The 14,134-nt window shown below is 43.2% G+C and overlaps 1 protein-coding gene across 5 annotated transcripts in view; it reads right to left on the reverse strand.

Annotated features, from left to right (window-relative positions):
- Positions 1–3,054: 3,054 nt before the first annotated feature.
- Pak2 (p21 (RAC1) activated kinase 2) overlaps positions 3,055–14,134 on the reverse strand; it is a 64,491-nt gene continuing 53,411 nt past the window's right edge. For 4 of the 5 annotated variants that reach the window (XM_029470465.1, XM_029470463.1, XM_029470464.1 and 1 more), the window contains exons 11-15: positions 13,363–13,480; positions 9,116–9,215; positions 8,298–8,494; positions 6,812–6,949; positions 3,060–5,451 (exon numbers count right to left, since the gene is read on the reverse strand). In XM_029470465.1, coding sequence (XP_029326325.1) covers positions 5,365–5,451; positions 6,812–6,949; positions 8,298–8,494; positions 9,116–9,215; positions 13,363–13,480 — 640 coding nt within the window. In that variant the 3' untranslated portion in view covers positions 3,060–5,364. Of the gene's footprint in view, positions 5,452–6,811; positions 6,950–8,297; positions 8,495–9,115; positions 9,216–13,362; positions 13,481–14,134 lie in introns of all 5 variants that reach the window. The other variant, XM_021184745.1, reaches the window with a different exon arrangement.

Genomic DNA, 14,134 nt, shown 5'->3' on the forward strand with positions numbered 1-14,134 from the left:
GTCCTGGAACTCATTTTGTAGACCAGGCTGGCCTCGAACTCAGAAATCTGCCTGCCTCTGCCTCCCAAGTGCTGGGATTAAAGGCGTGCGCCACCACCCATAATGTACTCTTAAGTTCTTTGTGCATGACACAGTTCTGGCCAGGTTAGTTTCTAAGGTTCTGAGACAGATCTGAAGTGCTTCCCTCCCTCTGGCACAGGACAGTGTGATGTGAAGTCCACAGTGCTTCAGGATGTAGTTGTTGCTGTCAGGTGTCTTCTGCAGCAATTCTTCACCGTGTTATTTTGAGGTAGTGTCTGTCACTAGTGGATTTGGAACTTACAGGAATTGGCTAGACTGGCTGGCCAGTGAGCCCCAGGGATCTACCCACCTCACCTCTACACCATCTTCATCGCTGGCATTATACCTGCATGGCACCACATCTGCTCTTTATGTGACTGACCTCCGTCCTCACCTTTAGAGAGAGAGAGAGAGAGAGAGAGAGAGAGAGAGAGAGAGAGGGTTTCTCTGTGTAGCCCTGACTGTCCTGGAACTCATTTTGTAGACCAGGCTAGCCTCAAACTCAGAAATCTGCCTGCCTCTGCCTCCCGAGTGCTGGGATTAAAGGCGTGCGCCACCTCGCCCGGCCTATTAACAGGTTTGACACATTTATCCTTTAAAATACTAGCACACAGAGCTGGGATATAGCTCAGTTAGTGGAGCCCACATTGTGAAATCCAGGGTGTGAGCATTTGTACTGGATGGAATTGGATATGGGGTGTGTGTGTACGTGAGTCTTAGCTATTTTTATTTATGTGGAACCCTGTCCCTCCTGCCCCCTTCAAAATACTAGTATTTTCTTTGAAATCTTATTTTTAATTTTTTTTAAAGATTTATTTATTTATTATATGTAAGTACACTGTAGCTGTCTTCAGACACTCCAGAAGAGGGAGTCAGATCTTGTTATGGATGGTTGTGAGCCACCATGTGGTTGCTGGGATTTGAACTCCTGACCTTTAGAAGAGCAGTCGGGTGCTCTTACCCACTGAGCCATCTCACCAGCCCTTAATTTTTTTTAAATCCTTCATTTTATGTGCACTGGTATTTTGTCTGCATGTATGTCTGTAGAGGGTGTTGGAGCCTCTGCAACCTGAGTTGCAGATGGTTGTGAGCCACCATGTGGGTGCTGGAAACTGAACTCAGGACCTCTGAAAAAGTAGCCTTGATCTTATCCACTGAGCTGTCTTTCCAGACTCCGTCCCCCCCTCCCCCTTTATTTTCAGGATAGGTTTCTCTGTGTAGCCTTGGCTGTCCTGGAACTCTGTAGATCAGGCTGGCCTGTACCTTCTAGAGACCTACCTGCTTCTGCCGCCCAAAGTGCTGATATTAAAGGCATGTGCTACCACTGCCCGGCTGAAAATCTGTTAAGACTTAAATATTTATGCTTTTATGCTATTCTGACAAAAATGGAAATTTAAGAAAAGAAAATGGACATGAAAGTTTATTTCTAGCCCTGAAAGAACAAAATTATTCAGTCATCAAATACAGCAGTTTATAGCAAAGTACAGTTGATTATGTTAGATTAAATTAAAAATAGAAGGCAATATAAAATCTGAAAATAAAACAGAAATAGGCTTTTTACCCAACTCAATTTCTACCTACCAAAACAAGGAAAGCAAAACAAAAAATAAATACATAAAAAAGTGACTACTTTCTTTGAACTTCAACTAATTATTTTTCTTGACACAGAATGAGCATGTTTGACAAGGTTATCTTTTTTTAGCATGGGGCAGTGAATGAGAAAGACTTGAGTTCTTTCAAGGCCAGGCCAATGCTTGAATCTGTTCGTAATTCTAATATCAAACACAGCATCTTTGCCAGAGTGGTCAGCGAATGTACTGACAGGAGAGGGAATGTGTGGGGATGTTTCCTACCCGCACGCTTCAGAAAAACCACTTAAATATGTATCACAGAATAGCAGTGAAAGAACAATCTGTTCTGTCAGTGCTATGAGATTGTTAGAAAAACCAAAAGGAAATATTTAACAAGAGTTTAGCAATATTTTTTAAATTTGAAATTATACAATACTGTCAAGTAGTAGCCTAGATACTGTTTTTAGTGGAGCCCGGGTTCAAGCTTGGGGCTTTGTGCATGATAGGCATGTGACTCACCACTGAGCTACACCCCTGATCCCATTAACTATATAGTCTGAAACTACATTAGAAAAAAATTTAAACAGGACACAGTGGTGTATGCCATTATTCCACTACTGGACAGCAGAGGCAGGTAGATAGCTGTGGGTTCCAAGCTAGACTCGTCTAAGCTAACCAGGACTATACAGCAAGACCCTGTCTCAGAAAAGAAGAAAACATTGTGTTATTTATGATAACCATGTGGGGGCGGGGGGGAAGTGTCCGCTGAGGTCAGACGCCAACGAGAAGGAATCCCTTCTCCTGATCTAGTGGCTAGGTTAAGCAGACACTACCCTTGCCCAATGCTCATGGGGCCCATACATTCTGACAATTTAATGATTGCAGATCTCAGTATGCTTCTAAGATTTTCATATTCAAAACTGGATGCAGCCTGTTTCAACACCTATCTTCTAATTCTAACCATGGTCTGATAAGGTATAAAGCATGCAGGTAAGAACACAGTGCATACACATGAGCTCATGAAGAGATATTTCTTGGCAGCTTTAAGCTGCCTGTCAAGGCACAGCACGTTTAGGACTGGTGGTCACTGGACAGACAGATGTCTGTTGAAGGGAACTCAATGCGTGCAGACAGAGCTGTGTGGCCATGGTGCAGCACGCTGCACTCACGCTCCTTCTAACTGCTGTGGGTGCTCTGCTATGGTGCTCTGTAAACAGTGCAACAGAAGAAGGAGAGAAGATGCCATTTCGGCCACCACAAAGTCTGCAAGGTAATAAATAAGTGGTAGGGCAAACAGTTCCTAAGGACACAAGAGGACTAAGGGAGGCTCCGATGGGGATTCTTACTCTAAGAGATGGCAAAAGAGGGAATACAGAGGCAAGTCTTAAAAAAAAAAAAAAAAAAAGAATCTCAATTCATACAATTGTCTTTCAACAGGATCTCAAAATTTTAATTTAAAATTAACTAATAAATCACAATTCTATATTGCTTTAAAGATTATTTTGTTTAAAAATGACACATCTCAAAATTACCCCTTACTATTCACTATTCCAGGTTAGTTTATCCAGGTCAGGAGAGAATAAACCACAGTGCAGCTCCCTTAACCTTGGAGTCAGGTTTGAATGACAGAGTCCGTCGCCAGCAATGGACATGCAAATAACCATCCAAGAAATTCTAAGTACAAACCCCAGACTGCTTCTGTTGTGGACAAGCCGGTGTGGAGTCACAGCCTAAGGAGGGGCAGCGGCCTGTGCCCCCGGTGCTCTCTGGGACTGAGGACGGAGCACCTTCTTAAGCAGTGCCACCATGTAGCTGGCTTTCTTCTATGCTGGCAGCACTGTCTCACAATCTATCCAGACAGCGGCTCACAAACAACGCTCACAGCCAGAACTCAAGAGGCAGCCTAGCTTCCCACCACAAAGAAACCACTTTGTTCCTGTAATTTAGTGACAGCTGTAGGAAAATACAGTCCAGAGGAAAAGGAGCTCACAAGGAAAACAGGCCAGTAAGTACTCTAGATGTTGACTTTCGCTGAAAGCCCCTAGTGATCTCTTCTTATCCCGTATTCTAATGGGAACAACAGGAAATGAAACCCTGCCCCTTCCCCAACCCAAAGAGTAAACTTACTCATTTATGATTTGTACTCTGCAGAATGGCAGGGTGAGTATGTGTCACATTCTTTGAAAGGGGATGGTGGGAACAAACCTGAACCAACCACAGGGATTTTCTTTTCTATGGCTGCGGGACTGTAGGATAGACAGCAATACCTCCTCACAGGCAAAACAACAAAGCAATACAGAGAAGCAGAGAAGAGGAAAGACAGGAGTGGGGAGAGGGCAGCTAACAGCTACTACTACAGGTCACAGACCTTTTATTAAATCTTTAAAATAAAAGTATTACTAACAATACGAACACTGCAGTTTTCTTTCTCCAGTTTGTTTTTGTTTTTTACAATGAATACCCTACTCATTTGGAAAAACAAACACTAAAGTACCCAACACCTCAAATGATCCATCAAGTACTGCGCTATTTCATCTGTCATAACCAGTAAAGCATTGATAATGGGTCAGGAACACTGTAGATTCGATGAGTCTTTACAGTTTACTTTCAGAAACTTCACCTCTACAATATTGACATTTCATTATTACAACTAGCCTAGAACTCACCAAGGTTCAAATCTCACCTGGTTTCTGCTAGTCCCAAATATTTTTCCTTTTAAATAGGAAAAATCTTTTAAATTTTAAATTCTGAAAATTCAATGGTTATTTCTTGCTCTAGAGGGTGGAGGGGGTGTATGTGAAATAAGGGTTGATTCAAAACTGACACCTAAAATCACAACATATACAGACACTTATTTCCAAGGAAACACAGGGAAGGGAGTGGCACCAAAGTCATACAGCCTGTGTCAACAAGCACAAATCACTTTGGTTCCTAAAGCCAAATATGAGGAGAAACAGGCAGAAAAGACTACAAAATAGTGAGAATATACAGTCAGTGGGATTTTTCTTCTCTGTATCAATGATTTAGTTATAAATATAGATTATTAGTCCTCTTTCTATACATGTAACAAATGTCAAACTTACTACCACAAAATTTCTAAAGCTGACTCTTTCACATTTGTTAAAAAAGGTAAAAAAATCACATACTTTCCCCCTTTCAGTTTAGGCTCTGAACTGAAACACTCCGTACACCAGCGGTCCTGACTTCTATAGGAAGCTAAGCATGCCAAGCTCCTTTCCCAATGTAAAGAGCTACATCAATCATTTTATCACATCTGCCTTGGATATAGGCATAAGAAAAACTCAGAAGTGACAACTTAGAAGGAATGGGTTAGAGGAAGGGAAGGTTACGAAGGAGAGAAGACCAGCAGATGAAATACTCGGAAAAACTCGAATCTGACATTCAAGTATGGGAAATCCCCCAGGGGAGACATGAACAGGATCTGCCATACTAAGAGTCATCACACAGTATGCGAATGTCAAGCGCGGTCTGCGGGACATGTAAGGCTAGTGATGCAGTCCACCGTTCCTCTTGGACCCTAAAGCAGGGGCTCGTTTCAAAGTCATAGCTCTCTTACTGCAATTTTCTCTTGGTCATCTTTAGAAAATAATAGTTTTTTTTTTCCTCCATGTGATGCAGACTGTCTCTTTAAACCCCTCAGAGTAACAATTTCATGTATTAAAAGACTTCTTTTAGAAAATGGATAAGGGAATAGGAGGCCTCGGTGACGATGTTAGCGGTTACTCTTCATTGCTTCTTTAGCTGCCAGGATCAGTGGCGTCAAGCTAGACAATGGTTTGGCCAGTTTCAGGAAAGGATGCTGCCAAATGGAAGGGAGAGAGAAAGCTTAGAGGTGTTTCTCATTTAGAAACTCTAGCCCCCAAATTACCTCTGGATCATTTAACAAACTAAAGCCCTCACACGCGGCACATCACTTTTGCAGCCCCAGGAGGGGAGAACCAGAGGTCAATGTCAGGAGCTCTCCTCTGTCACTCGTCCCCTTATTCCCTGACAGTTACTGAACCTGGTGCCCACTGATTGTTTAGGCTGACCAAACAAACAAGCCCCAGGGGTCTGTCTATTCCCTCAGCACTAGGGTTTATAGACATATATAGCCACACTTAGCTTCTTATGTGGGTGCTAGGGATGGAAACTCAAGTCCTCAAGTGTGTAGCAGGCACTTGGTCAACCAAGACATCTCCCAGCCCTGGTTTTGGCTGTCTGAGCTAAGTGTATATAGCTTATCCTGGCCTCTAACTCACAGCAATCTTCTTGCTTATTACCTAAGAAATTACCCCCACTTTTCTCCCTCCTTCTCCTCCTGTTCTTCCTCCTCCTCCCTCCCTCCCTCTCTTTCTACTTGTCCATTTTTTGAGACAAGTTTTCTCTGTGTAGCTCTGGCTGTCCTTTTTATTTTCTTCAATTACATTTATTTAGTGTGCAACTGTGTTTGTGTGTGTGTGGGGAGCAGGTTCTAGGGATCAGGCTTAGTGGCAAGTAATTTTACCCAGAGAACCATTTAACTAATACCAAGTAAGCGGCTAACTGCTTACCATCTACAGACTTAAGGGGCCGGAGAGATCCCTCAGAAGGCAGAGCACGTGCCTTATCTGCATAGAGCCCTAGGCTCAATCCCTAGCACTGCATAGGCAGGACGCTCAAGATCATTCCCTAGCTTTAAGCACACAGTGAGCTGTAGGCCAGCTGGGGCCACATATAAAGAAATGAATAAAGAAACAAAAATTAGTTCTTCAGAGTTAATAGTCATAAGTATACTCATGATAGAAATGAACAGGTCCAAGAGTGATTAATTACAGAAACTTACTACTATGATAAAAACAAATTATGGAATTAAACATGCCTTTTTAAGGGCCAAAGAGATGGTTCAGCAGATAAAGGCACTCACTAACAAGTCTGATGACCTGCATCCCTGAGACCTACGTGCTGGAAGGAGAGCACCAACTCTTGCAAGTCTCCTTCATGCAACTCTCCTCCTTCATGTGCGTGTGCACACACACACACACACACACACACACACAGAGACAGAGTTAAATTCTGAAACAAACTTTACTAACATAAGTGAAAGCCTGAAATGCAGTAGCTGTTGGGCTCCTGGCAGGTAAACAGGGAGACATCAGCCCCACCAAGGGCCTCCCCAAAGCCACCGTCACCAAGCTGACCTGTAACAGTTCCTTGGCAGAACCCCTTTTCTCCACATCCATTTCCAAACACCGATTTAAGAAATCCCGAAATATTGGGGAAAGTTTTTCTGGATTCTGAAGTTCAGGAGTTCCATTTGTTGCTATCAGGTATAATGCCTAAAAATAGAACATTTTGGCATATTAAGTTCTCTCACAAAATGACAGTGAATCAAGACTCACCCTCTGGCCTCTCTAAGCCTGTCCTCTCCAGTGGCAGTTTTGTATTTCCGTATGTAGGGACCAGAGGCCAAGGGCTTTAGCTCCTCACTGATCGTTGAGACCTTCAGCACCCACCTAACTCACGTGCCCAACAGCATATGGCTTTCTTCTTATTTCAGTGCAGGCGACCCTTTCTCACTCCATCACAAGAGCTCGTTGCGCTGGGATCTCTAATGCTACTCGTGTCCCAATCTGTGGTAATTTCAGCAGCTACAGAGAAGCAGTCACATTCCCGACTGACACTGGTAGCTGCAGTAACAGGTGCACTCCAGAGCTCATCCTTTGCTCTGTGGTGCCGCAACATCAGCAGCTATGGGACCCTTATCCTCCCAGGAAGGAGTGGTAGACTCTCATCCTCTCAGCTGCTGGAATACTCAGGTCAATCTACTCTCTGGTGTGAAAACTGGCTTTAACATTACCATTTAGGCATCTTATCTCAAGGATCTAACCTTTCCTCTGTCCTTGGAATATAGCAGCCAAGGTTCATCTGTGAGACCCTTTTTAGGTACACAGGTACCTAAATGTGTAGGAAAAGGCATCAAATGGGCTGGTATGTGACTAAATCAAGGGCTCTTCATTTAGCACTCATGATGCCGTGGGGTCAGCTCTCAGCACCACATACAACTGTGTGGTACACACATCTATAGATCCAGAACGTGGGAAGCAGAGGTAGGAAAATCAGAAATTCAAGGTCATTTACAGCTACAAAGCACCCACATACACTGTAACCAAAAAGAAAAAAAGAAAAAGCAATACAACACTTAAATACAGAAAAAGAAAGAGATTAGATTTTATCAGCCATATATAGTCAAAATTCTGGTACAGTAGTTGACACAAGCAAGTGCAAAGTATGCTTTTTTGGGGGGGGGGAGGGGGGCTTCCGAGAGAGGGTTTCTCTATGTAGCCCTGGCTGTCCTGGAACTCACTCTGTAGATCAGGCTGGCCTCGAACTCAGAAATCCGCCTGCCTCTACCTCCCAAGTGCTGGGATTAAAGGTGTGTGCCACCATGCCCGGCTGCAAAGTATGTTTTGAAGAGAACTTTTTCTGGGTCCTGAGTGATGGCTGCCAAGTGGGACAACTTGAGTTAAATCCAAGAACTCACAAGGTAAAGGGGGAAAGCCATCCTCACACGCTGGCCTCTGGCCTCCATGTATGTGCCATGACAAACACATATGCAAAACATTCTTTTAACGAAGAAACCAACCTATGTTCCTTACAGGCAGGCTAGTGTTTTATTAGTCTTACCCGCAGAGGATTTTCGTTGAGGTATGGAGGCTCTCCTTCAACCATCTCGATAGCCATGATGCCCAGAGACCATATGTCAACTTTGGGACCATAGGCTTTCCGTGTCACCACCTCTGGTGCCATCCAGTACGGTGTTCCAACCATAGTACTGCGTTTGCTCTGTTCAGGAGTGATCTGGGCACAGAAGCCGAAGTCAGCTACAGAAAAGTAAAGTAGAGGATTAATGGTGTCAAGGAGAGCTCCACATATCCTCTCCAGAATACAGCAAAGCACCAGGGTTAGCTGAAGTGTCCACATATCCACCTCAGTAGACACGGCTGCGCTGCCACCATTCAACCTCTTCTCTGTAAAGAATGTAAAAATAGGGCTGGAGAGATGGCTCAGTGGTTAAGAGCACTGTCTGCTCTGTCTGCTCTTCCAGAGGTCCTGAGTTCAAATTCCAACAACCACATGGTGGCTCACAACCATCTGTAATGGGATCTGTTGCCCTCTTCTGGTGTGTCTGAAGACAGCTACAGTGTACTCCCATACATGGCATAAATAAATAAATCATTAAAAAAAAAAAAAAAAGAGCCAGGCATGGTGGCTTTGTTTTAATCTCAAAAATAATTCCCAACATTATTATTCTCCTTATTGTACATCTGCAGAAACAGACAAAAAGAAATCAAGTGACTTGCTCAGAATATTCATCAAGTAGTAACAGCTTTGCTAGGAACACAAGTTGCCCAGCTCGAACACAACACACATTTAACAAGCCGCCCACCTTCACACAGTCAATCACAGATATATTAATCAAACATCCCTTCATTGCTACTCACTAAGTTTAACTGAGCCTTCCATTCCCAAAAGCACATTGTCACTTTTGATGTCTCTGTGGATCACTTGATTAGCATGTAAAAACTCCAACGCCTGCAAACACTGAACAGAAAAAACAGCTATCAATGAAACAACCCAACAAGTCTAAGCGAGGTCACACAGAGCTGCAATGGCCTGAGTACTGCTCTTTCTAGTAGGAGACCCTCTTTTTTTTTTTTTTTTTTTTTGGTTGGTTTTTTTTTTGAGACAGAGTTTCTCTGTGTAGCCCTGGTTGTCCTGGAACTCACTCTGTAGACCCGGCTGGCCTCAAACTCAGAAATCCGCCTGCCTCTGCCTCCCAAGTGCTAGGATTAAAGGCGTGAGCCACCAAGCCCGGCAGTAGGAGACCCTCTTAAGATTTAACATTTGTAGAGAAAAGATATTCTCTCATCTGCAAAGTTAAGAAATACAAACAAGTCACAACTTTGTGTGCACGTGATGCAACATGATTATGATCTAAGCACTGAGGCTCCAGGGCTGTACAAAGCATCACCATTAAAAAATAGCCTCGCCGGGCATGTGGTGCATGCCTTTAATCTCAGCACTTGGGAGGCAGAGGCAGGCGGATCTCTGAGTTCAAGGCCAGCCTGGTCTACAAAGTGAGTTCCAGGACAGCCAAGGCTACACAGAGAAACCCTGTCTCAAAAAACCAAAAAAAAAAAAACAAAAAAAAGTCTCAAAACCAACATTTTCTTCTATTGTCTGACCTTGAACTTTACTGTGTAGCAAAGGATGATCAGAACTCCTGATCCTCCTGCTTCAACTACCACAACGCTGGTATTACAGGGATGGGCTACTACACCAGGCTTATTAAATAATAATGCCTCATTCATTTTCTTGGTTTTGGAGGGTTGTGGGAGGTAAGGTTTTGTCCGATACCCTAAGCTGGCTTGAAGAGCCTGTAATCCTGTTGCTTCAGTCTCACAAAATACGAGGACTACTAGTATACTAATACTAGTACAGGTCACTGCACGTGGAGATGGGTTCCCCACCCAGTAAAAACAACATTTTATTTTACATTAGGTGTGGGAAGGGTAGTTTTGCACGAGTTCACTGCTTTCAGAGGTCAGAAGAGGAAATGGGATCCACTGTAGCTGGAATTACAGGGAGTTGAAAATAGCCAGATGTGGGTGCTGGGAACCAAACTCTGGTCCTCTGAAGAGCAGGAAGCAGTTTTAACCACTGAGCCATCTTTACAAGCTCCACTCCCACTGACTTTTAAAACTTAGTTTTCAGTGGCTTCACTTATAAACTGCTGACTGGGCTTATTCAACCTCTACGTCTTTTCAGGTTGAAATGACTAAAGCCACACTAAAGCATTTGGTAAGTATACACAGGTTCTTGAGAAATTATGTCAACCTAAAGTGCACTTGTGGTCAGGCATAAGGTAGGTATATATCTTTAATCCCACCACTCAGGAGACACAAGAGGGAACATTTTTGTGAGGCCAGATAGAGCTACATAGCAGGACCGTGGCACACAGGTACAAGAATGAATTGTGACTTTTCTCATTAGAAACTGAGATACTGCAAAGTCTAATTAGTGTAAGCCATGGAAAAAGTAGCAAAGATTCTGGTGTTTGGCTCAGGCTCAGGGCTTCAACGTGTAAGTTGATGCTCTCATACTTTCACTCTATGCACAGTCTAGACATGAGGGCTGGCAGCAGGGCTCAGTGGCACAGCACTAGCATGTAGAAGGCTCTGGGGCTCACTGCCAGCACAACAAAGACAAGATACGAGCCCTCAGTATAAAAGAGTAACTTTCCCCTGATGCCTCACACCAGAAAGCATCGAGGAAAAAAGACTAGGTCTCTCCCTTCCTTAAATAGAAGGAGATTTTAGGACAACTGGAGAGATGGCTCAAAAGCTAAGAGCATTGGCCACTTTTCCAGGGGATCTATGGTCACAGTGGCTTCACGCCAAGGAGATCCAATGTCCTCTTCTGGCCGCCTAAGGTACTGCATGCACACAGTACACTGGTATACATGCATACAAAATACCCATAAACACAAAATAAATATACATAAAATCTTAACAGAACAAAACTCTTTGGTCCAGTGCTCTTAAATGTGTGAGAAAAGTCAGTTGTATTTTCTTAAAAATTATTCTTATCAGAGTGGAACAAAATCTGTACACCATTTATAACCACTAAAAATCTGGGCTGGAGGGCTGGTGAGGTGGATCAGCTGGGGTAAGAACACTGACTGCTCTTACAGAGGTCCTGAGTTCAAATTCTAGCAACCACATGGTGGCTCACAACCATCTGTAATGAGATCTGATGCCCTCTTCTGGTGTGTCTGAAGACAGACATAGTGTATTTACATATGACAATAAATAATTCTTTAGGCCAGATCGGGGGCAGGGGGCAGCGCGCAGAGCGAACAGGGGTCCAGAGTTCAAGTCCCAGCAACTACATGATGGCTCATAACCATCTGCACTTATATACATAAAATAAATAAATAAACCTTTAAAAAAATCTGAGCTGGAGAGATGACTCAGTGGTTAAGAGCACTGATTGCTCTTCCAGAGGACCTGCAATTCCCAGCAACCACATGGTGGCTCACAACAATCTGTAATGCAGTCTGATGCCCTCTTCTGGTGTGTCTGAAGACAGCTACAGTGAATATATAAAATAAATAAATAAATCTTTAAAAAAAAAAAAACCTAAAAATCTTATTCCAAATACTTAACACCTCACTTAAGTGGAAAAAAACCAGACACCCAGTCAGGTTCTGGGATACAAATGTACAATCTGTTACAGTTCTAAAATGCTGGCAGGTAAAGAAAATCAAAGTGAATGGATGACACCAACTGTTAGAGCAACTGAGAAGAACTGCTGAAAAAACCCTAAACAAATGCTTATATGTTAGCCAGCTTTTAAGTGACCAAACATAAACATGCTCTTGAAGGGCTGTGTGCTGTGTGGAACAGGAAAGAGCTTAGTTGGTAGAGTACTGGCCAAGAACGGAGAAAGTCCAGGGTAAATCTCCAGTACCCTGTCACACTGGGCATGGGGGTAATCCTGTAATCCCAGCACTCGGGGGTGGAAGCCGGAGGACCATATGATCTTCCTCCCGCAGACTGTTTGAGGTCAGCCTGGACTACACGAGGCCTTATCTTACATACTAGTTGGTTAGTATTTTCTAAGAATCATGTTTTAAACAGCTTTAATAAAAGCTGAAAAAGAACAACTTCCTATATGCCATGTTTCCAATTCACACATATGTATTACTGTAGTTGCTGAAAGCTAAAGCCAAATCAGAGAGAGCACAGAATTGTCCTGTGAACTTAGCCCTTTGGCTTAAGCAAACAGTAGACCAGACATTCCCTAGTAAATATGAAGCGCAGGCCAGTGAGGCGGCTCAGCAGTATGTATGGGCTTCCTGCTGCCAAGCCTAACGATCTGAGCTCAGTTCCCCAGACACACATGGTGGAAGGTGAGAACACACTCCCACCAAGTTTTCTTGTGACTTCTATGTATGTGTCATGGTATGCACATGCTCACACATATGCATATACATATAACTAAAAATGTAAAATTTTTAAAATACTTAAGAAAACAACTAGCCTCTTTACTGTCAGTGGTCTTTCCTAAAGCCAAGGGCAATGCACAGGTGCTTCAGCAGACATCTCTTGTTTATCACATTGGCTCTACTTTTCACTACTGAATTACATAGTTTTTTACATATTTTTTTTAAAAAAGATTTATGTATTTATATGAGCACACTGTTGCTGTCTTCAGACACACCAGGAGAGGGCATCGGATCCCATTACAGATGGTTGTGAGCCACTATGTGGTTGCTGGGAATTGAACTCAGGACCTCTGGAAGAGCAGTCAGTGCTTTTAACTGAGCCATCTTTCCAGCTCTGAATTACACATTTTACTTTGGAAAGTATCCTATCTGGATGATATAAACTGTTATCATCATGCTGCTAAAGTCTGCCTGTGACTTCCGTACCTCACCGGACTAAGTCTTGTTCCACTGAAGGAAAGAGCTAAAGTTTTTTTTTGTTTTTCTGGGGACAGGGTCACACTATGTGGTCCTGGCTGGACTCCATGCTGAGCAGGGCTGAAGCTCTTATCTGATAAAATGATAGAGGAAAACCTTCCAGGATACAAAGAAAGACTTTCTGTCCACAAAAAAACCTTCCTTTTTTAAATCCTTGCAAAGCCCACATCTCCCTAATATCCAGAAGGAAGGTAAACCCACCTCTCTGCATACAGCTGCGATCTGCGCTTCGTCCATGCAGGTTTCTGTTACGACATCAGTGAGGGACCCACCAGCGAGGTACTCCATTACCACAAACAACTCATCTCCTACCAGGTAACTGAAAAAGAACACACGAAATACACACAGCTTTTTTTTTTTTTCTAAGTACATGGCTCTCTGCACTGAGGAATTAAAATGCCAAGCACAATAATGATAAAACCAAAGAGCCAACAGTTTGAGAACTAGGAACAGCACTAGACAGGAAGAATAGCACAAATTAAGATGTCCTCAGCTGGGTGTGGTGGCACATGCCTTTAATCCCAGCACTTGGGAGGCCATCGAGGCAGACAGATCTCTGTCAATTTAAGGCCAGCCTGGTCTACACAGTGAGTTCTCCAACAGCCAGAGCTACATAGTGAAACCCTGTCTAGAAAAAGACGAAACAGAATAAAACAACAACAACAACAATAACCCCCAAATTAACATGCTTTCAGCTAGGTGAGGACAACCCCAACATCCAGGAAACAGTTAAGAAGATCACTCTGAATTAGAGACTAGGAGGGCAAGATCCTCGTCTCAAACAAAACAAAACGTTTCAGAATCATTTTAAAGTTATAGTTTACCCACACTGTTTGAGTATATACGTATATATGTGTTATAAGAATAATCCAAGGGGCCAGGCGTGGTGGCGCACGCCTTTAATCCCAGCACTTGGGAGGCAGAGGCAGGCAGATTTCTGAGTTCGAGGCCAGCCTGGTCTACAAAGTGAGTT

The sequence above is a fragment of the Mus caroli genome, chromosome 16 (genome assembly GCF_900094665.2).
Source record: "Mus caroli chromosome 16, CAROLI_EIJ_v1.1, whole genome shotgun sequence".
Lineage (NCBI taxonomy): Eukaryota > Metazoa > Chordata > Mammalia > Rodentia > Muridae > Mus > Mus caroli.